The 21,769-nt window shown below is 44.7% G+C and overlaps 1 protein-coding gene across 1 annotated transcript in view; it reads right to left on the bottom strand.

Moving 5' to 3' along the window:
- Nucleotides 1-21,738, bottom strand: part of LOC8025681 (importin-9) — a 50,442-nt gene extending 28,704 nt beyond the window's left edge. The window contains 15 exon segments of the mRNA XM_029985946.4: nt 16-96; nt 1,697-1,775; nt 2,687-2,817; nt 4,245-4,351; nt 8,275-8,373; nt 9,655-9,738; nt 9,740-9,807; nt 10,223-10,281; nt 10,451-10,551; nt 11,127-11,246; nt 11,817-11,903; nt 11,970-12,058; nt 14,234-14,435; nt 21,148-21,296; nt 21,605-21,738. Coding sequence (XP_029841806.2) covers nt 16-96; nt 1,697-1,775; nt 2,687-2,817; nt 4,245-4,351; nt 8,275-8,373; nt 9,655-9,738; nt 9,740-9,807; nt 10,223-10,281; nt 10,451-10,551; nt 11,127-11,246; nt 11,817-11,903; nt 11,970-12,058; nt 14,234-14,435; nt 21,148-21,296; nt 21,605-21,737 — 1,589 coding nt within the window. The 5' untranslated portion in view covers nt 21,738.
- Between the last annotated feature and the right edge of the window lie 31 nt (nt 21,739-21,769).

Here is a 21,769-nt window from a genome sequence, read left to right as displayed (position 1 = left end):
CAAGAGCATCCCTACCCCCAGACTGCTCGGACCGCAGACACTCGCAAAGTGGCCGGCTGCGTCTGCTGCAGGCCATCCACCGTCGTTTGAAGAAACCTGCAAGCACAAGGTCCCATGTTAGAATGTTTTTTAGTTTCTACAGAAAGCTTGTAGCTGTCCCCTTTGTACACATAAAACTTCAGTGCATCATATTGCCTTCTACAACATCTAATGCAGTTTACTATCTTTTACATGCCCTTTTGAACCAGGGGCGGATCCAGAACTCGGTTTTGGGGGGGGAGGAAAATTTGTAAGGGTACTATTCTCCCACTCTTTCGTGTGCGCCGGGGGGTCCCCCGATGTCAAATTGCCCTCCGAGAAGGGGGGAGGGGGGGGGGGGGGGGGGGGCGTCGACTTTGTTTGGGGGGGGAAGGCGGCCGCCCTTGTCGCCCCCCCCCCCCCCTTGGATCCGCCACTGTTTTGAACTCGTGTGAGCATGCTCAGCTTCATACGTGAAGCATGATGTAGCTTGCTGCAATAACCGAGGTACCGACTCATTGATTCAACATCAATATCCCAAAATAAGCTTGTTAACACCGCAACTTGGGCTAGTTGGTTTTCCATGTTTTAGTACTTCACAGCACATAAACGTCTCACAAAAGCCTGCTTTTGAGATGTTTATGAGCTGTGAAGTACAAAATAAGCTGTTTTGAGTTATGATAGAGAGCCAATATTGAATTTCCCTCTTTCTGGTTGCTCCTCACCAGTTTACAAATTGTCACAACTACCATTATTGCACTTTTAAGTTCCTAGCTCTGCCAGCTTTTTATGACTGTTTGTCCAAACTTCCCTGACTAACAGTATGCAGCAAGAATGCCTTGAGCCATCAATAGTGGAAACCAGAATGAGCCAAAGTTAAACACTCAAAATAAATTAATTTGTCAGAATATTTGGAGTCTTCACCCCTACTTGTGGGAGTCTTGAGTAATCAAAATCACCCCTGGTACTAAGCTTAAAAATTGCAAATAAAAACAGGAAAAACTGGCGAGCTGGTAAAGATGACTCATTTTCAACTAAAGGGGCGATGCAACGATTTTTGTATTTTGCGCAAATACCGCTTAGAACGGATCCCTGACGTTAATGACCTGTGAAATACCCGTTCGTTTTTCACTACACGCAATCGAAGTTGCAGAAAAAAATAAAGAAAAACGAGCAGAGTTCACCCCCTCAACTCGCAGCCAGAACAAGCGGCCACGTGATCTAGAGCCGATTATATGCCGCCAATGTTGATCATAGCCATGCGCTGGGGTTGGCAAGGCACAGGACACGCGCTGAGTTCCAGACATTGCTATGGTTCGGCTGTTGTCGTCATTGCAGCGATTGGACACAGGACACTACCCGAATGCTGCTCGAGCTATCGGTTATCACGAGCCCAAATCGAGTGTCCGCGCAATGCTCGGGTCCAATCTATGAGCCGCATTCAAATATCGTCAGTCAGTGGCGTTGCGTGCGAGTATCCTTGAGTCCCACTAGTGCCAGTAAGCTCGTGTAAAGTGAAAAACATTCCAAGTGAATATCGTTGCACCGCCCCTTTAAGGCTGGAGAAAGTATGTTGCCTTCCGAGCTTCGAGCCTTAACAGACACATGGATTACGATGAAGGGTTAATTATATGATGAACGCCCTCATTAAAAACAGTGAAAACGAAAGCGCCCTCACCTCTGCATCATTTCGGGTGTCATGACGGCAGGAAACCTGCTAGCCACCCAGAGGCATCTGCCGGCCAAAAACGGTGAATCTAGAACAACCAGAAAATTTTATCTATGAACAGCACCATCTACACCGCTTCCAGGATGACGGTAAAAAAAAAAACCACATAAATGCATAAGTACAAAAAAAAATTCAAATTGCACAATTAATGGGCACATCTGGTGATTATGGAAATTCCTATAGGTTTGTACGACTTTGAGAAAAATAAAGACGCAAAAGCTAGGACTTCACCCCTAAATAAACTTTCCTTGTTATCCACGTCAACCACGTTCCAGTCAATCCGCCTAAAACTACTTCCTAAACAAACAAGAGCCTATTTCAGGAGCAGCCTCAGCAGGACCAAACTCGTATTAGTGCGTGCATCTCCTGTTTGCACGCTTTATGGTGTATTCACATGACGGAGTTTCTCCCCGAGGAGAAGACTAAATGTCATCGAGTTTCAAGGTCACGTGCTATGCGTCACAGATGATCGCTAATCCCTCATGCTCGCGGGGAGCCGAGGAGAATCTGTGACCAGCCTGTAGAATATCCATCGTCAAATCAGGGCGACCAAGCCTCCTCCCTTGTCCTTCTGCTTTTTGGGAAGTGTAGGGTGCCTTTTGTCTTTTAGTTTTTCCCTGCCTTTTGTTCGATGAGCCCCCGCAGATCACAGCTGGTTCGCAAAAAGAAAGACTCCGGTGACTCCGACATGCAAATGCTCACTTAGATTTTCTGCATCGCATCCTCCTCCTCGCGTCTTTTCCTTCTCGCAGCTCTATGACATACTCGGCTTCCTCCAGAGATAAAGATCTCTCGTGCAAATACACCATTACAGAAGCTTCGAACTGAATTAAATCAGTCCCGTTCAAAACGCCAACAAAGTGGTGACGAAGAAACCTTGCAAGCCACATTCCTTCCACGTTCGCCTGGTTCGAGGCGGATGCCACATGTCAAACTCACCAGATGTCTGAAGGTCTGCAAGGACGACAGACTCCAAGAAGCCGGAAAGGTTGAAGTGCTCCTTGCTACCGTCCACGAGCGCGTCCCTGACACTCCCAAGGGCAAGCATGCAAGACTCGTGAATTTTCCACCTGGAAGAAACACATCCACGCACATATATTTCCTGCTACGTACCCAAGCCGTGAACTTTTCTCGTGCCCCTCTAACACTTCACAATGTATTGCTTGTATTGCTGCAATAGGTTCTCCAACAAAATGGCATTCCAAAATTATTTAGCCATTTCACTGAAATTTCTCGAGTATGTAGTACAGAGAAATAAAGATGCCCAGAAATGTCCTGAGCAAGAGCACAACACTGTTAACACAAGCAAGCGATCTCCATTTTTTTTTTCTCTCACTACGTATTGAAATATTTTTATCAGAACTACTAGTTTGGTGTAAAGTGCTCATGCAGCAAACTAACCTACAAGCAGTAAATATTTGTCCTCCTCAATATCCTGTCTCAGTAAAAGGGGAAAAAGTGAAAAGTGACCATGCCGCATATGTCAACTATGTCATACTGCACCATTGTAGACGATGACCACCCGCAATCTCAAGACACCAAGATAGGTGTGTTTTGTTTCTGCAAACAACTTGGGAGACAGAACATAGCTTAAAATTGGCATGTCAATTAAGATTGTTTGCCTTTATGTGCCCTCAAGACAAACAAATCAATGGAGGACACTTAACACTGCTTACGAGTAGGAGGGCAAAAGAATTATAGTCCCGCGGGTGAACTGTTTTCGAGAAATGTTTCTACACGTATTAAAGTTTCGGACGACATCCTAGAGATCGATGCCAAGTACGGCGTAGGCCAACATATAAGACGACGTCAAGAATGACGCCTAGAGGACGACGTCTAGGACGACCTCAAGGACAATGCCAAGGATGGCGCTGTCCTTGAACGTAAGATTGAGCACCGTGTGCTTGATGACGTGAGGGGGGACACATACCCGTGTCCCCCACACCAAACAGCTCCGCGTAACGGTTGGCAACGTTAGACCTCAAAGCGTAAAGATGGGCCTAGCGTTATGCCTAATGTCAGGCAAGTGCACACCCGCATACCCCCCTCCCACTGCACTGCCAGCAGTTCGGCTGGCTCTTTAGCAACGATGATACCGGTGCTATGGAGCCACATGACGCATCGCAGTCAATGGGAATCTCTTGCTCATTTCCCTGCTACAGACAATGCCGGCTTCACTCCATGGGACAGTTAATGCTTTTGCAATAAGACAAAGAGCAAACACAGGTACAGTAAAAGCTTGTCACAACAGACCTGGTTACAACAGACATTTGGATATAACATACTGCTTTCTGAAGTTCGGTTAGTTTTCTTGTCTGTACCATTGGTTTAACTTCATATCTGCATAAAGAATATTCCTTTTACAACAGACTGAAATGTTGGCCACTATCAAGATCTGTTTTAACCAATTTAGACTGTACCATCTACACATTCGAGGCGTCCTTGGAAGCAGGCTCTCAGAATGCTACAGCTAAGGAAGTGCGGGTGTAGAACGTACCAGTGGGGATCGCCGCTGGATCGGGCAGCGGCGCTCTCCTGTAGGTGCTTGGTGACTGCTGCACTCAGCCCCCTGATGCTCTCCTCCTCGTACTCTTGGAAGAGGGACTGCAACAACCAACGCTCAGATTGTCATCAATGCGAGGACCCCCACTTCCCGAAGCAACATGCCGCCTCTTTCCAAGAAATTGTAGAGCCCTTCCACTTCACGGGAAGATGGAGTACCAGCGAAGCGGTTATTTTTATGTCTAGGACGATGCCTGAGGACGACCTCGAGGACGACTTCTAGGATGACCTCGAGGATGACACTTAGTACAACCTCTAGGACGACCTCAAGGACAACCTTGAAGACGACTTCTAGGACAACCTCTCGGACGACTTCTAGGACAAACTCGAGGACGACTTCTAGGACGACCTCGAGGACAATGCCTAGAGATGATAACAAGGGATCAGGACCTCACTATCTAATAATACCAAGGAAGGCTGACTCACACTGGTTGCCCCCTCTTTTTATTTTTATTTATTCATACTTGCCACGACCAATGGGGAGTTTTCTGTCATAACCTGCGGACACATTTTTCCCCAGATCCTAGCGCACACAGTAATTGGCTACTTAAGCCAAGCAAGCAGGATCCAGCGTTCAAAATGTGAAACCGTCTAAAGATGCTCTGGCGCTAATTTGTCCTTCTGCATGAAAATATCTGGCCGTGTGATGCCTGAAGCAAGAAGCAGTGAACTGTCGCATTTGTTAAAAGGTATTTTACCAAGCAACCACAAAATTCAGATTACAGTAGCAGAGTCTGAAAAGCAATAAGAACTTTCCGGTATGTATTAATGATATTGCCAACAGAATTCAATTAAATAAAGATTATTTGCAGATGACTGCATTGTTTATAAAGTAAGGATGTGAATGATACCAATATATCACAGACCAATATGGACAAAATTTCTCAATGGTGCTCCAGTTGGAGGACGTAAACGTTAAAAAGTGTGTGCATGTGAGATTTACTAGAAAAAGATGTTCCATTTTATCTAAATATATACCGATTTACTCGAGTAATAGCCGCACTCTTTATGAAGAAAACCTGAGGGTTCACTTTTCCGCGGAGCACTCGGCTTGCCAATCACCACAACCGACAGCATGATTCCAGCAGTTTACAGGACAGAGATAACGTCTTTGCGCAAAAATACCATCTGAGGAGGTTGCATCTGTATGGAGACTCATGTTCTTGATCTAGTTATTCGCTATGTTATTTATGTGCAACGCGACGATTGGCGGTATATGTGCTTTGCAGGAAGGTAGACACAAGGGCCTTGTTCGTAAATAGTGCGGCTATTACAGTATTTATTCGAATATAAGGCGGTCACGATTATAAGGCGAGGGGGCAGTTGAAGGACCCAAGAAAAAGAAAAAAAATCGTCACATTGCTATACTGAGCTTCGGATATAAGGCGGGGACTACGGATTTTGGAAAAAAAACCTCGCCTTATATTCAAATAAATACGGTACTCGAGTAAATACGACAGTAAATAATGAAATAATTAAAACCGAATCAAATGTAAAGTACTTAGGTGTCATGATGTCTAGTGGTTTAACGTGGAAAGCGCATGTAGATATGATAGCCCTAAAGGCAGTATGCATGCTTAACTTTATAAGATGAAATTTCTGACAGGGATCAAGCAAACTTAAGGGAACTCTGTATTTTACTTTTTTTCACCCATGTATGAAGTACACGTCAATTGTCTGGGACCCTCATTAAAATAATCTAATAGGTAAACTTGAAAAAGTTCAGAACCAATGTGCTAGATTTGTTTTGAATAATTATCAACTTGGAGTGAGCATCACCAGTATGAAGGGAACTCTAAATTGGAAGCACTTAGTGATCGAAGAAAATCTTTAAGGTTAAAATTCCTCGATAATATATATCAAAATCGCCTCCTACTCAGCACATTTCTGCTTTTTATGTATCGGGAAGAGCAGACAACTTAAGAAAGATACAACCCTACTCTTACTGTACTGATATTTTTGCCTCCATTTCGTCCAAAAACAATCGGAGAGTGGAAGAAGTTGTCGAAAAATGTATTTTTGCCTGATTTTCAAAGTAATGTTAAATGTTAAAATAGAGTTTTTTTTTAGTGTGTCCGTTTTTTTATATTTGAGCACTAAGTGAGTTTTGGGTGATATTGTTTTCTAATTTTGTTTGTGCTAAATCAAAAAAAAATTTTTTTTTTTTTTGTGTAATAGCTACGAGAAAAGTTCTGCAATAATGCCAAAACGGCGATGCAGGTTTCCATGTAAATATATAAATATGCTCCAGTTATTTCTTTCTTACATCTATCAAACACTGCTGAAAACTGCAGCCTGGCCACTAAAGAAAACCTACATCGTTTCAAACGGGAGGAAATCATGAGTATGCATACATGCTTTCATTTCAAGAAAAAAAGGCAAGTTTTGGGGATAGTTCACACATTGCACGAAGAAGTTCTTACTACAATATCTGGTTGCTAGTAGCTATGTGTAAATAATGAATTTTGAGTTTGAAACCAACTTGAAGCGAATTGTGGTTTTGGCCGAATAGTTTCCCCAAGCCTTTCACTACCGTTGTACCATGCTTGAACAAAAATTCAGCTGAACTCGTGAAGGATGTTCCCAACCTTCCACTTACTATATGAACTGTGCCAAGCAAACAAGATTTGTTGCAGCTATCCAAATCGAGATGATTTATAAATCTGCTTGCTATATGCAAACATTCTTCCATTTCAAATTTAATAAAAAAAAAAAAAAAGAGTACTACCGTAAAATACCGTGCATCTGCCCATAACACATTAAGCACCCATACCCAAATTTGTAAAATCTGAGAAAATATGCACAGTACATTGATATGTAGAACCGATGACCGGACAAGCGCAGATCCCTCATTTTTTTATGATTAACTCAAAATTCTGAGAGGGCGCTTGCCCGGTATTTTATGGTAAGCACGAATGATGAATGCAGGCTGTCAGGATATGGCTGCCTAACATATACTCGTATAATTGTGAGGGGTCAGCCCCATTTTGAGTGTGCTTCTCACCGAGCACGTGTGCACTGCGGGGAAGCAATACCCACAGAGCTCGCAGGCATTGCTTCACCGCAGTGCATAGGTGCTCGATGAGAAGCGCAACCAACGGGGCTAACCTGCCGCGTCAACACTTAGAAAAGTATGAATATCAGAGTTCACCTTGAAGCGAATATTAAAAGGAAGATGGGGCGGTTCTGCATTTGAGAAAAAACACTTGAATTGTGTCCATACGAGCAATTTCAAAATAGGGCTGAGGCCCCGCCTCCCAGCCTTGGGCAGCCAAAAGATCCGTCGATGACACCACGTACAGTGACCGTCTTTCGCGTTTTCTTGCATTTAACAATACTCGCACAGCAAATGGATGACACTAATTGCATATTTGAAATCACCACTGAGAAATACATTAGTATAGCACATTTCAGCAGGATAAATTAAAAATTAAAACAAAAAGTTAAAGACCAGCATTTGAGACTAGTATTTGAAAATTCGAATATTCACACAACACTAGTTGCCAGAAAGGTGCCTTTTACATTTAAAATGCACATGCTTCAATAAAAATAACAGATAATTGATTTTAACTCCACATGGAAGTATGAGTTTAATTCACCATGTAAAGACGGAGGCTAGTAACACCCGAGGAGGAGTTTTTATACTACTGTTCTTGAAGTGACAATGGGCATAGCGTTACCAGCAAGTTTTTGTGTATAACCATGCAATGTTTGCAACTCTTCGACAACTCCTTTGCTGGTAATTCAATAGCTATCTAACAAAATTGCACTCCGGCAAAAAAAAAAAAAAAAAAAATCTCCAACCACTTTTTTTACGTTATAGTGTGCTATCAGGTAAGAGGTCAAAAATATATGCTTGGCTGAAATCACAGCCCGCTTTATCGGAACCAATTAATGTGGCTCACGGAAGCCATACATTTTCCAAATAGAACAAGCAGGCCCATGCTGGCGGCAGTTGCGCTTACCATGAGCAAGTCTTGGGCTGAAATCCTGACGGAGTAAGAGAAGGTGTCGTCGTCTTCATCCTCAACGAAACGGTCGGGACTGCTGGACCAAGTGCGAACCTGTTCAATGGAAACAGCATCCTTCGTTACAAGTGCAAGATACAAGGCGTTCAAAACCAGCTTAACCCTCCTACGCTTTTCATTTAGAAGGGTGTGACTTGACTTCTTCCGCGTGTTTTGTATTTATCTCATCGACGTCTGGAAGAGCTTCTACAGTCAGGTACAAGTGAGAATGTGCAGGAGGTCTACCCCACACCCTCATTGCCGCCAGCCACCGTTCCTCCACAATGTGCAAATAGGCCGCCACTGAGGTGCATGTCGCGCTGACGTCGCAAAACGCGACGCCGGCGATTTGATGCCGTGGTTGGTACAAGGTTACGTTTATTTGGCACATTCTTAACTTGCACCTGAACACAGTATGGAAACCATATCATGGAAAGCGAGACATGTTATCCAAACAGAAAGGTCACACTTTAAAAAGCAAAAATGAATTTCATAAAGTTGAGCACATGACCAAAAGAAGTTGGCAATGTTTACCCTAATGCACGAAGAAAAACAAAGACTTTATTTTATAAATACACAAGTGCACTAGGACATGAATAAAAGTAGCAACTCACTAAGCTTTTTGTGGATGACCACCTTTGGGACTCAGCATTCACACGCACGCAAACCTATACTACCATAAAACCCCGAGAAATGTGCCAACCTCGAAAGATAGGCCACCCCTATTTTCGGCTTCATTTGCTATATTTTTTTTAAACACCGAGAGACAGCCCACTACCAGTAGTAGTAGTGTTGGGATCAATTATGGCCTCGGCATAAATGCAACTATCTAGCTATGGCGGGATATAAGCAAACGTTGCTGACTGGGAAGTACAGTCGTCTTTGCTTCATTGCCCCTCGCCACCGTAACAAGCTTGTGGAAGGGACCCGACCTAAAAATAGCAATTTCTTACTTTTCTTGTTTGTACACCGAAAGTTAGCCCACTCCATATTTTCACCCAACTTGCTCATGATGTTATGCGGGCTATCTCTTGGGATTTTACGGTAATTATTGGAGCTCGTTTGTTTTACGGGAGGCATTGATTCGAACTGGAAATTTTACAGCACACTAAATTATTAAGTTCAGCTGTTGAACTTGTACAACAAAACAATGACAGGATTTTTACCTAGTTTCTCTAATCTTGGGCTAACAAGCCCGTACCAAATCAGTGCACTCTCACAACTTGACTGCACCATCCGCCCCGCCCCGCCCCCGCCCCCCCCGCCCCCCCCGCCCCCGCCCCCCGCCCCCCGCCCCCCCCCCCCCCCCCCCCCCCCCCCCAAAATGCCAATACTCACCTGTTCTTCGGTGATCTGCATGTAAAACACTATGTAGTAGATAAGGTCTGCCAGGCCTTTTTTGACCAGGCCCCCGAAACTTGGGAGCTTCCACAAGGGCGCTGACAAAATCGAAGATCATGAAGACTACATTTTCAAATCCCAGTACCTCTCCTGAAACACAGAGATAAACAAGGAACCAAAAGGTTCAACAGGGGGAAAAAAGTGAGAATGTTATTGTAATGCAACAAAATGCCCTGCAGTTGTGAGACGAGGTTTTCTGTGAACTACTACTAGGTCGTTAGAAATAAGTCAGGGTACAATGTGCAGTCAGGTTATTGTTATTTACCTGGTCATAAAAAAACATTCTTGAGGGCAAAAGATATTTGTATTTTTCAGCAGTCAATATAGTTCTATTACACTGCAATCCCGGGTTGCTTGAGGGAGAAAGTTTCTCGGCTGAAAAGTGCTCAAAAGTACTTTTTTTTTAATTGACCCATGTTTTTTTTAGGTGTTAATGCAGGTTTTGCATTTTATTTTTTTGAAATATAGAAGGTACCAAACTGGATACTGTGAGCAGATGACTTACCATCGGAGTCAACGGGATCGTTGGCCTCTTCAGAATCATTCACTGCAGTCTTAACATATCTACAGAAGTGTCAAGGGCCTTTACAAATACTTAATCAATGTGCCGTTGAATATCATGGCACTCTGTGCCCCCGCTGACCTTTCCATATAATATTTTTTTCAGATGTCTTGCATGAATTAAGCTTCATCTTAAGAAACAACATCAGATGAAACCAAACAGCAAGGATACATAAGCGCGCTTTCTGTGAGAGAGTTCCAGACAGGCGTCAGAATGTGGGGAAGCCATGTTGACATCTGCTTGGGTTCATACTTCACCAAGACCGTCAGTGCCTGTGAACATGAAGGAGAAGCAAGATTAACCCCCGGTAAGGCTCTGAAATTGATTGATTAATATCTGGATCGATGAACCAATGTTCTAAACAGAATTTTTGAAGTTGCACATCACACATTCACATATCAGTCACTTAAAAAATTTGCCATATTTGTGAAAACTAGTGGTGTTTTGAGTGAGAAAAATTTAAGTAATAAAAACAATCTTAGAAAATGATTTGGAAACAAAACTTGACATGGAGACAAACTAAACAGACCTTTGCATTACAAGAGACCTTAGCAACCTGAAAGCTACCGATTAAACCACAGCCAATGCCCAGAATCACTTGCAACCAAGTATTAGCAGTAATGCTGCATATTTACTTTATAGCTTGAACATGCAATGCACGAGTGCTGTGTCAGCGCTCTCCGTGAGCCCGGATTCGTGCTTTGCGCAGAAAGCAATGCTCAAGATATGGCGGCTACCAATGTAGTCTTATGGACTTAGAAAACGACTGGCAGGGAACAATGTCCAATCCCATTTTTGCTAGTAGGGGGAAGAAAAGCAGTAGGATGTAGTATTCTTTGACCATCACCTTCAGGATCTCTTTCTTGATCCCACTGTCAGAAGATGGGCCATCAGGTATCTTGAGGGCCTCAACGAGAGCCTCGGTAAATTGGGGCAGAATGGGGTACAGCAGAGTTTTGACAGTGTTCTGCAGAGAAACAAATTCACAACCAGGATTACAAATAGACTACCGTGGCGGTCAATCGGCCCAACACTGTCACAGAAGACAATGGCAATATTCATCTGCATAAGCCCAACGGCAAGAGGAAATAAACAATGTCTTCACCTAAGCTCGGGGTCAGTCATGCAATACATATCAGCCTAAAAAGAGCAATAAAATAAGGTCAGGTGGTAACATTCCTAAGAGACACGAGGCAGAAGTGAGCCACTAATTGCGTTGGCGAAATAGTTGGTCGACAAGATGATCAAGGAGGAGGACGTAAAGCAATTTCTTAGGAATGATGGAGGAAAGATTAACATAATCTATAGACGGTCGGAGGTTAAAAGCTCTCGGATGCACTCTTTCAAGTGTGAGTTTTCCACCTTTGATAACACTTAGTCGCACGTGCAGCCAAAGCACGGCGGAAGGAGTGCGTGCTGGAGGCAGAGCATTTACCGGGTTCTTATCCGGCCACGGACAACATTTACATTTCATACCAAATGGGTGGGACACAAGATATAAGTAAAAGAGAGAAAAACGAAAAGTTTCCGCCATCACCTTGTCCATGTGTCCCATCGCTGCAATGATCTGGGCGCAGGTAGAGAAGATTTCTACGGCCCGGCCCCTCGTACGGATTCCGTATTTCTGCAGCACAATCGGAGCCACACATAAGTTGATTGAAGGGAACACAAACGTGCGAGTGGTTACTACCTCGGGTTGAGTGAATATCTTGTACATCTCTGGAAGAACGACGGGAGCAACTTGGAACATCTGATTGTCCGTGATGTCCCTGGAAAACTCTGGAACGGCGACAAAAAGGTAACGACGACGACTTTTCAGCGGCACTGACGAGTTCAAAACGAGTAGAACGCAAACTTTTGGAAAAATAAATGTTGCAAATAAAACAGCCCACGAGAAAGAAAAGGAGAAACTTTCAACCGAAGTACTTAGTAAGATATCATCGAGACACTCTAGCATGACATGATGAGACAACGGAGATGGCAGAATTCAGGAACAGGTCTAGTCTACCATTTTGTTAAAATACCAGAGTCTGGGTGAGAAAATCTTGAAACAACCAAAAGAAGAAGAAGCAGGGAAAGAAGTCAAGGACGTCACAAACCAACACAACAAACAAAGAGAAAAAAAATTTCTTTCCTTACACTTCCCTCTTTCTTTATCTTTTTTTTTTTTAACTCCACAGCCGCCATTGTACACACTTATGACACGCCATGACCTAGTGCAGTCACTACCTTTGAACAGAGCTCACACTTCTGAGAACCCCCAAACAGCCTGGAATGACCTTGCTGGCCAAGCCCATCAGAATAAGAAAACCTCAAAGAGAACAAAAAACATGTTACCCTTCATGCTATTTGTCACCTTCACAAACCCATAATTCATGTGGTAAAATAAATCTTTGTCTACGGAGTCTGTGCGAGAGACAGGCGCGTCAAAAATGTCCTACCCGACCTGCAAACTATAGGAAAGATGGCTGCTCCGACTCGCCGAACACGACAGTTCAAAACACATGCTTCCGATGCATCGTTCCGTTCAGCTCGCCCCAGTTTTGAGTATCCCTCTACTGAATAGATGGATGGATGGATGATGATGGCTGTATTTATAACGGGCGATAGCTCGTGCCACCTAGCCTAGAAACCAAAATATTATTCCTCCCCTCGTCTTCGTGGTTTTTCTGACTTTAAAATAAACACAATATTTGTAGTATATTTCATTAAAGTGTGCATGTCTTAAATTTTCACGTGAGGCTACTATCTTACTGGTCCCAGCGAAGTGAGCACTGCATATACAAATCACGTGACTATGCACCCCATGCAATGCTGCGTCTCTCCCGAAGGTTACGTGACATTCGCACGGCATTAGAATGGTTCGTAGCATCTGCTGCTGTCCATCGTAAGGCAAAACGGAGTATATTTTGGTCTCAATCGGTCCCAAAATGCCGGCTTGCTATGGACGCGCAAAATCAGCAGCTCGTTTTGTGGGAGCGGGAAAATTCCATGGCGTCCATCTGTTGTCTTCACGACAACGATGACTCGCGCGACGCACCGCTACATCCATTTCCCTGGGCAGTGTAGCACCTCCTCTCCCGATCAGTCCAATAGTCACGTGACATAACGTTCGCTCTGTTCATGCTGCCATTGGCTGCGGCCCTCCGATAAGTGGACAGCTGTGCGGCAAATATTTGGCAAGGTGGTTGCATGCTGGAACCAGACAAAGCCCCCGTCTAAAGCTCCAATGTGACAAAAACTCTTGTGTCAAACTGTCCTTCCAACAGTTCGCACGTCGGACTGGACAGGTTTTACGCGCATCTGTCTCGCTGTTTATTTTTCCTGTTGCCAAACTTGCGCAAATCACACAACTACTTCACCAACAAACAGCACTATTTACTTTCAGCAAAAATTACTGCATGACAGTTACACACGACAGCGGCACTGTCATGTGTAACCGTCGTGTGTAACTGTGCACATTACTTGTCAAGTAATGTGCACAGACCGGGTATTGACATATACCAAATTGTATTGCCTAGGTTGTTGCCCAAGAAGACCACTTTCCACCACACTAGGGATTTCAATGACTGCCTCTCTATCTTATTAAAAAAAAAAAAAAAAAAAAAAGTTAATTTTTTTCTTCCACTTTGAAGATGTTAGTTTTAGCAAATACCAACAAGTGGCACGGAAACTAGCCAGCAAAGATGGCTATGGTGCAAGACATAAAAGGAATTAATTGTGCCGAACGAAATATGAGAAGATTAAGGATCTGCCATGAATATACAGTGTTTTAGGCAGTCCCTTTGGGACAAGGGCAGTATTCATGTTCGCTATTCACTCAAGAAAAGACATCTGCCCAAAGCATTGCACAGGCATGTCACATCCTTGTCCCACTTGGACGAACCACTTTGTTTTAGCAATTCATTGCAGAGGACATGTAAGGCAAGCCAAAGTCAGTGTCAATAAGTTCACCTGTTAGCACTCTCATGGCACCATGAACCGTATTGGCGTCGCCGCTGGTCAACGCTTGCATGAGGATTTCAAAGAGCTGTGGCCAGGCCTCGGGCCAATCCCAGTGAGCGATCGCAGAGATGGCATAGGCCACGCTCGAGCGAAGTTTGCTCAGGGATTCCCTCAGCCCCAGAGGAAGCAGGTTGCGGATCGTTGCTTTTGCCTGGGCACCAACAGAACTGGTTAAAGGGGTACTCTGGCGATTTCTTCAAGGTCCTCGATTTTCTTGTAAACTTGAAAACACCAACAAACATCGCTAAAATAGTATCCCAAAGATTAGGTCAAAATATTTGTTTTCTACAAAGTTATTGACTTTACAATTTTGGTCCGCACCATGTTTTTTTTTAAAATGAAAGTCTCTACTGAAAAATGAAAATGTGACACCAGTGGAAGGCATGGGTTCACTCTTTGGATTGTAGATTTTGTTCCCAACTGATTACAAGCAGTTTCATGGCGGTGACAAAATATTTGTTTTTTACAAAGTAATTGATTTTACAATTTTGGTACGCACCATGTTTTGTTTTTTTAAATGAAAGTCTACTGGCAACAATGAAAATGTGACTCTAGTGGAAGGCATGGGTTCACTCTTTGGACAGTAGATTTTGTTCCCAACTGATTACAAGCAGTTTCATGGTGTCAAATGAATGCTTTGAAAGCTCGCTCTAGTACCCACGCACCAGCATGGAACAAATGCCTGTCATAGTCCATTTCTTAGACCGCTTGCTTAACTGGCAAGCCTGCCTTCCACTGACGTCACAGCACCGAAAAGAGCGGATATATATGAATGTTGGTTGTTGCAACATTTTCATTTGCCAATTTTAAAATAACTATTGTGAATTTCGAGATACTAAATACCATACTGGAAAGGGTAAACACCAGGGATTCAGAAAATATAGTTAGCTAAAGTAGCTAAAAAAGATTGCCGGAGTGCCCTTTTAATGGAACAAGAGCACTCTCACATGAATCTAGATTCACTATTTATCTAAATGTTGTTACGAACGGGGCTGGCCCAACGAGGGTACCACTATGCTCCGTTTCACGATAACTTGGCGAACTGTGGAGGCTAGGGCCCCATGACCCAATAAGAGCATCAGAGCGAGGCCCGTGGCCCAAGGTCACGGGAGCATTTGTGTCACTACGCCCAATTCGAGGCGCAAGACCTGGAGAAACCGGCTGTCGTCTGCTAGCCAGGAGCTGTCTGCTCCCAAAACCAACCAACTTCGGATGAACGTCCACCACAGCAACATTTCTGTCTGCTAGAATAGCAAGCATTTTGGGAACAGTTCTTGAGACAAGCATATGCTCAATAGACCCTTTCTGAAATTCAGTCCGCTCACTTCGATAACTATCAACTTCTCTGTGTATACACCAACTTATGTTTACAAACAAACCAGAGCGGCCCTAGCGGACACCACCGGCTCCGCGCATGCGCGATGGGGGTGTGGGCAAGAAGCTCGCGGTCCACCATAAACAAGCCATTGAAATGCGATGTTGTCGGTGTCGGCGTGAGTCCCCCTGCCCTTTCTCGCGTTCAAATTGTTAATTCTACGTCTTCCTGGCGATGTCCGACTACTTGAGCGGTGTCAGCGAAATTACCGAGGCTCGTTACACCGCTAAACTTTGCGTGAATAATGTGACATGTGGCGATTCATTCCACGTGGACGCCGCAGTATGTACGCTAAAACCTGATTCGCATGATGAGATTTCGCTCGCAATTTTCAGTCGCGATGCCGCTCGGGCTGCAAAAGCGTGAACCGTAGCTGAGATGGTCGACGTCGATACTGAAAATCGCGAGTAGAATCGGACCAAGTCAATTAGGCATAGCAAGTCAGTGATGGTCACTGGTAACAATGATCAACATCTCCTTGTATCTACTGTTTACATCGAGCCTGCTTACCAACCTTCAAACTTAAGTCTTTTGAGGCCTGCACTTACTTCTTATAGCAAGTACCGGGCCAACGTTTGGTCTACGGGCCGGCGTCGTCTAAGAGAGCAGACAAGCAGAAACGTTTGAAAGAGCAGACGACATTTCGAATGATCAGCCGGCCGTTTGAACTTGAAGACGCACTGAACGTAGTCCGCAGGTGGTCCGCACAACTTGATGGTTTTCTGGCGTTCATGTTGAAACAAAACAAATAAATCTGATGACCACAAGTATCCGTGAATTCAACCCAAAGTGCTTCCCGTCCAAGCAATCGTTGTCAGACGGCATCTGCTTTTCCCTTTTCACGGCACATATCCAGATTCTCGGACGAACCGAGCACGCGAAAACTGACCTTCAAACCTTTCTTGACACTTTTGGTGCGGCCCCAGTTGCGGCGTTTTGACGAGAAGGCAGGTTTTTGTCAGGTTCCTTTCAAAACAACGCAGGAATACACGTCTGGCATGGGGACTTCTGCCCACAGCCCCAGACCGGAAGTGCGACCGACGCGCCACCACCGCGCCGTGACGTCACAGAGTTGAGTTGGTGTATATTGTCACGAATGACAGACGAAGAGGCAAAAGAAAACTGAATGATTTAAAGATTTAATGGAGGCAAACTTGTGGCAGAAACGAAAAAAAGAAAATAACAGACGTCGAGAAAGCAGCAGCAGTGAGTGTCAGCAGCAGCAGCAAGCAATGGTACATTGGCATAACAGCTGGCTATCACAAGAAAGAATCAGTGAATGAATCAGCAATACGGAGCTAGGCTTTTTACCTACTATGCTCGTCATCTTGAATATATTCAACCTAGAATGTTAGGGAAAGAGCTAGGGTGGACTGACTAGGCAAGGTCATTCTGGTCTCCTTATCGTTTACGCCTGGGGCAAGATGTGTGCGAACCCTTTAGAAAAACGGAGAAGCGTATCTTCTCGATCAGGCATGCGGCATTACTCCCCTCTATAAAAGTGCATCGCCCCGATGCAACACAAAACAAAACAAAGGCAAGCTAAAAGCGTCCTCCGGAAAACAAAAAGACCTCAGTGCTACCGTGCAGAATGGCTTGTCTAATGACGTGAACCACCTCGGGTCGTAGTCGGTGTCATGATGTATGCATTCCGCCGGGCACCACTTCGTAGTTGAGCTCCCCGAGGCGATGAAGTACCTTGTACGTTCCGGAGCACCGTTTCAAGAGTTTTTCGCTGAGGCTGCAGCAACTAATGGGTGCCCACACCCTGTCTCCGGGCTGGAAGTGAACGTCCCGACGACGAAGGTTGTAGCGGCCAGCGTCAACACGCTGCTGGTTTTAGATCTGGAGTCAGGCGAGCTAGCGGAATTCTTCAGGCCATTGAGCAACCACCTGGGCGTCGTCACTCCAATCGTCAGCTGGTTCGTGGGGCAGCATCGTTCCAGCATGGTCGTTACTTCCCAACCATGTAGCAGCTGGAAAGGTACAACTCCAGTGGTCTCTTATACTGCCGTGTTGTAGGCAAACGTAACGTAGAGTAAAACCTCGTCCCACGTCTTGTGCTATATATCAACGTAGATGGCGATCATGCCGGCGATGGTCTTATTTAGCCGTTCTGTCAGCCCGTTCGTCTGAGGATGGTATGCTCTCGCTCGACGATGGCTGGTGTGGCTGAGCCGCAGGATCTCGCAAGTTAGCTGTGCCAAAAACGACAACCCTCAATTTGTAATCAGTACTTCGGGGACAGGAGAAAACGGAATGAACTAAGGATTGAATGAAGGCAAACTTCTGCCAGAAACAAAAAAAGAGAAGAACAGACGTCGAGGAAGCAGCAGCGAGCGGCGGCGGCGGCAGCAAGCGACGGTATGTCGGCGTAACAGCTAGCTATCGAGAGAGAGAATCAGTGAATGAATCGGCGATACGGCGCTTGGCTTTTTATCTACTATGCTCGTCATTTGGAATATTCCACCTAAATGTTCGGGAAAGAGTTAGGGCAAACTGGCTATCATTTATGCTTGAGGTAATAGTATATGCGAACCTTCTAAAAGAACGGAGAAGCATTTCTTCTTGATCATCCACGCGGCAATATCATCTGTACATGCTAATGGCAGCCTCTGATGGCTGGTGAAGCAAGAATTTGAAGACGGGCACCGACGCGAACCCTGAACATTCCAGACATTCACTGCATGTTGTTTGTAAGTGAGAAAACATTAAATTAATGAATACATCACCTTCTCTTGATAAAGCAATGTCACCATGACGAGTCTTATAAGCTTCTATGCGCTACTCTTTTGAGGGTGTCATGTAAATCCTCGGAATGCGCATCTTCGACACACCCCAGACAGCTCATGAAAATAAAAATAAAGAATTTTATCAAGAGTTTTACTCAACGAAGCACCTCTAAGAGAGAGGTAGTTTCTTAACACCATCGATACTGAAACAAATAGAGAAATAACTGCACATCGGAAAACACTGCAACTTTTGTATGTCTGCCGTTGACTAATAGGTACTAAACTTTAACTACCATTAGCATACACAAATTTAGACTAATGTTTCAACCACTAGATGGCACTGAATTTGTGAGACGGTTTGGAAACGCTGTGCTATGCATGAAATCCGAAGTGCATGCAAGACTAGAAATAAAGCAGCGCGGAGTAGGTAGGCTGGCTTTGGGGGCACATTGCGAAACGCTAAACCAAGGAGTACAAGGAGACATGGGATGGGCGTCTTTTGAAAGCAGGGAAGTGGTGAGCAAGATAGAATTTGAGGATCGGTTGAGGCAAATGGATGGGGACCAATGGGCACGAAAGGTTTTCAGCTATTTATACATGAGGAGCATAGACACAAAGTGGAGACAGCGCACTAGGAAATTAAGAGGAAAGTTTTTGGTGAAAAACGGTTAAAGTACAGGCGAGCTGGTGGATATTTACCATGATGGAACTTAACCCGAGACTGGGGTAGAAACAGAAACTTAAAAGTAGAAGGGACAGAGACAAGTTAAGGCCACAGAAAGAGATCGGTGGCTAGACGAAATGCAGACAAAGACGGCTCTGGAAAGCTATAGATTAAACAAAACAGTTATTGCCAAAAAAAGCATTTATGACAATTCTAGGGGAAGCTCATTGTTGTTTGAGGCGAGGACAGGTGTTCTGCGAACCAGAACATACAGAGCGAGGTACCAGGAAATGGATACAGTGTGCACTGCTTGTGGAGAGGAGGACGAGACGGCTGAGCACTTGATACTCTACTGTAAAGGGCTTCACCCTATGCCTACCGAAGACAACATGGATTTAATGAAGTCATTGGGTTTTAGAGACAGCGAAGGGAGAGTGGATTATAAGACTGTAGATATTACCAAGCAAATATTAAGTGAATGGTGGCAGAAAGCGAGAGAAAACTAGTTATTTTCTTATTAACTGATGGCAAGGGGGTTTTATAGCCCCACTTTCTTTGCAGTGCGGAGTGAATATAGATTTCACATTTAAATATCCTAAGCTTAAATGGTAAAACAAAATGGCTAGAGAGAGAGAGAAAAAACTTTTAATAAACAATTAGTTGGGCTCTTCTGAGGCGAGAGGAGCCCTCATTCCAGGTCCCCTGTAGCTGTCGCTGCGGCTCGGGCCTGCGAGACCAGATTATGCTGGTCGTCCGGATCCCAGCTGGACAGCGCAGCTTCCCACTGCTCGGCATTTGGGTTGGGAACTGCGGGGGCAGCCTGAATCTTAGGGCATGCCCACGTGATGTGATATAGTGAAGCCTTTTCGGTGCACAGGGGACATTTGTTTGTGTGGTATACTGTAGGGTACATGGCATGTAAGAGGCTGAGGTGGGGGAAAGTATTTGTTTGCAACATGCGCCAACCTAGGTGGCATAAGCTACTGCCCGATCCAAAGGGCTCAGCCATTCATCCATCCATCCATCGGTACATTGAGCCGCGAATCTATGACGGGCACAGTGTGATGTTTTGGGCAGAAACGGCCGATTATATGGCTGCGATCGCCGCCAATCGCCAACGGCCACGGCACTATACAAGTAGAAAAAAAATCGGGAGCAGAAACGGATGTGACATCACTTTTTTGGTGTAAATATAATTGAAACTAATAAATTTGTAATTATTTATTCTTTACTCGTATCTTCTCGCTAGATATTGAAGTGTGAGAGCTCAATTGCCGTTAAAAGAAAAAGAAGCCTAGAATTACTTTTTGACGTGGACGGCACTGTTGCTGTGGCGTGTTATCACGTGCCTTGCTCCAGCGCTCTTACTGGGTCGTGGGGGACGCAGCCTCCAAAGTTCGCCAAGTTATTGTGAAACAGAGTATAGCTACAGTGCGTGGCGGCAGAAGAGGGCAAAGGAACTCTCGTAGAGTCACAGGGAGGGGGAGGGAATAACTGGTGTTGTGAGAACCGTTGTATTGGAAGCGGAGAGAGTTAAGGATGCAAAAGGTTTGTATAGATTAAACAAGACTGATTCGAACTGAGTGCATAACCAATGGAGGCACAAACTAAATCAAGTTGTGAAGCTTTTTAGTTTCAGGAAGCAGCTAGTTGTTCTTTACTGATAGTTGAGGAACCACGTCTGCTTGTGGCATGGTTGCAAGCAGGCTGAAAGCTCAGAGGCATTGTAAACAGCAATGCACATACTAGGGAATGTGGCACACAGCTACACATCACAGGATGGATCAAATTTGCTCAAATAGTGCTTAAACTAGAAAAAACGCTTTACTTGGTAGCAGAGATGATTAGGCAAGTTTGAGAGCCCGGGGAACCCCCGAGGGTACTCTGGGGAATCCCTGTGCACCTAGGAACACCATTTGAGAATCTGTGAATTAACTGAATTCATGCTACCACGCATTTCACACAAATAGAGAACAAAATGATAAGTATGGCATAGGCTAGATAAGGAATCAATTAAGGAACTACTGTTTACACGAGCAATAACGTCGGAGCAGGGTTTAAACTAACGAGTTCGGTCGAGCTTCAACATTACCTCTTCGGTTGCTTCGGGTTGTCGAAACTTCTCAGAGTTCCGCGACCAATGCGTGTCGACATATTGCTTGAGGAGCACCGAAGCTAGCTGGCGGATTGCGAACGGCGAGTGAGGGTCGACCGTGAGCTCTGCCAGGTGAACACAAAACTCTGAAAATGAAACACGCGCAGCAATTCAAGTTTGAATTATGGCGGAGATTTGACAGCTCCGCTCGCGTTAGCCGTCGGGAAACGTTGAAAGTAAGGACGGTGCTAAGTCTTCGGACTGCGGAACCAATGAACTTTTTTTAAAATGCATTTTGGGTTCGTACACTAGCTTCATTCTACCTAAAAGAGATCTTACATCCAACAGAGACGTCATATGGCGCTCAGCACGCCTCAGCAAACTCCACATGGTTGGCGAAGTAGCGCTTCGGCTATCAGTTCGGTTCCGTGAGAGTAAGTTAAAAGAGACTAACCATCTGTCACCTCGAGGATCTTCAGCTGCTCTTCGGCATTCGTTCTCACTTCTTGCGAATGGGACAGAATAGCGTTAAGGGTCTCGCACAGAGCTTCTTTCAAGGTTCGACTCACATCGCCGCTGGTCGCCATTTTCTTCAAAGCTCAAATCTGGCGGGAAACGA

Source organism: Ixodes scapularis, unplaced genomic scaffold (assembly GCF_016920785.2).
Source record: "Ixodes scapularis isolate PalLabHiFi unplaced genomic scaffold, ASM1692078v2 PGA_scaffold2__306_contigs__length_199485367, whole genome shotgun sequence".
In the NCBI taxonomy this organism is placed as follows: domain Eukaryota; kingdom Metazoa; phylum Arthropoda; class Arachnida; order Ixodida; family Ixodidae; genus Ixodes; species Ixodes scapularis.
This window is presented reverse-complemented; position numbering and strand designations above follow the sequence as displayed.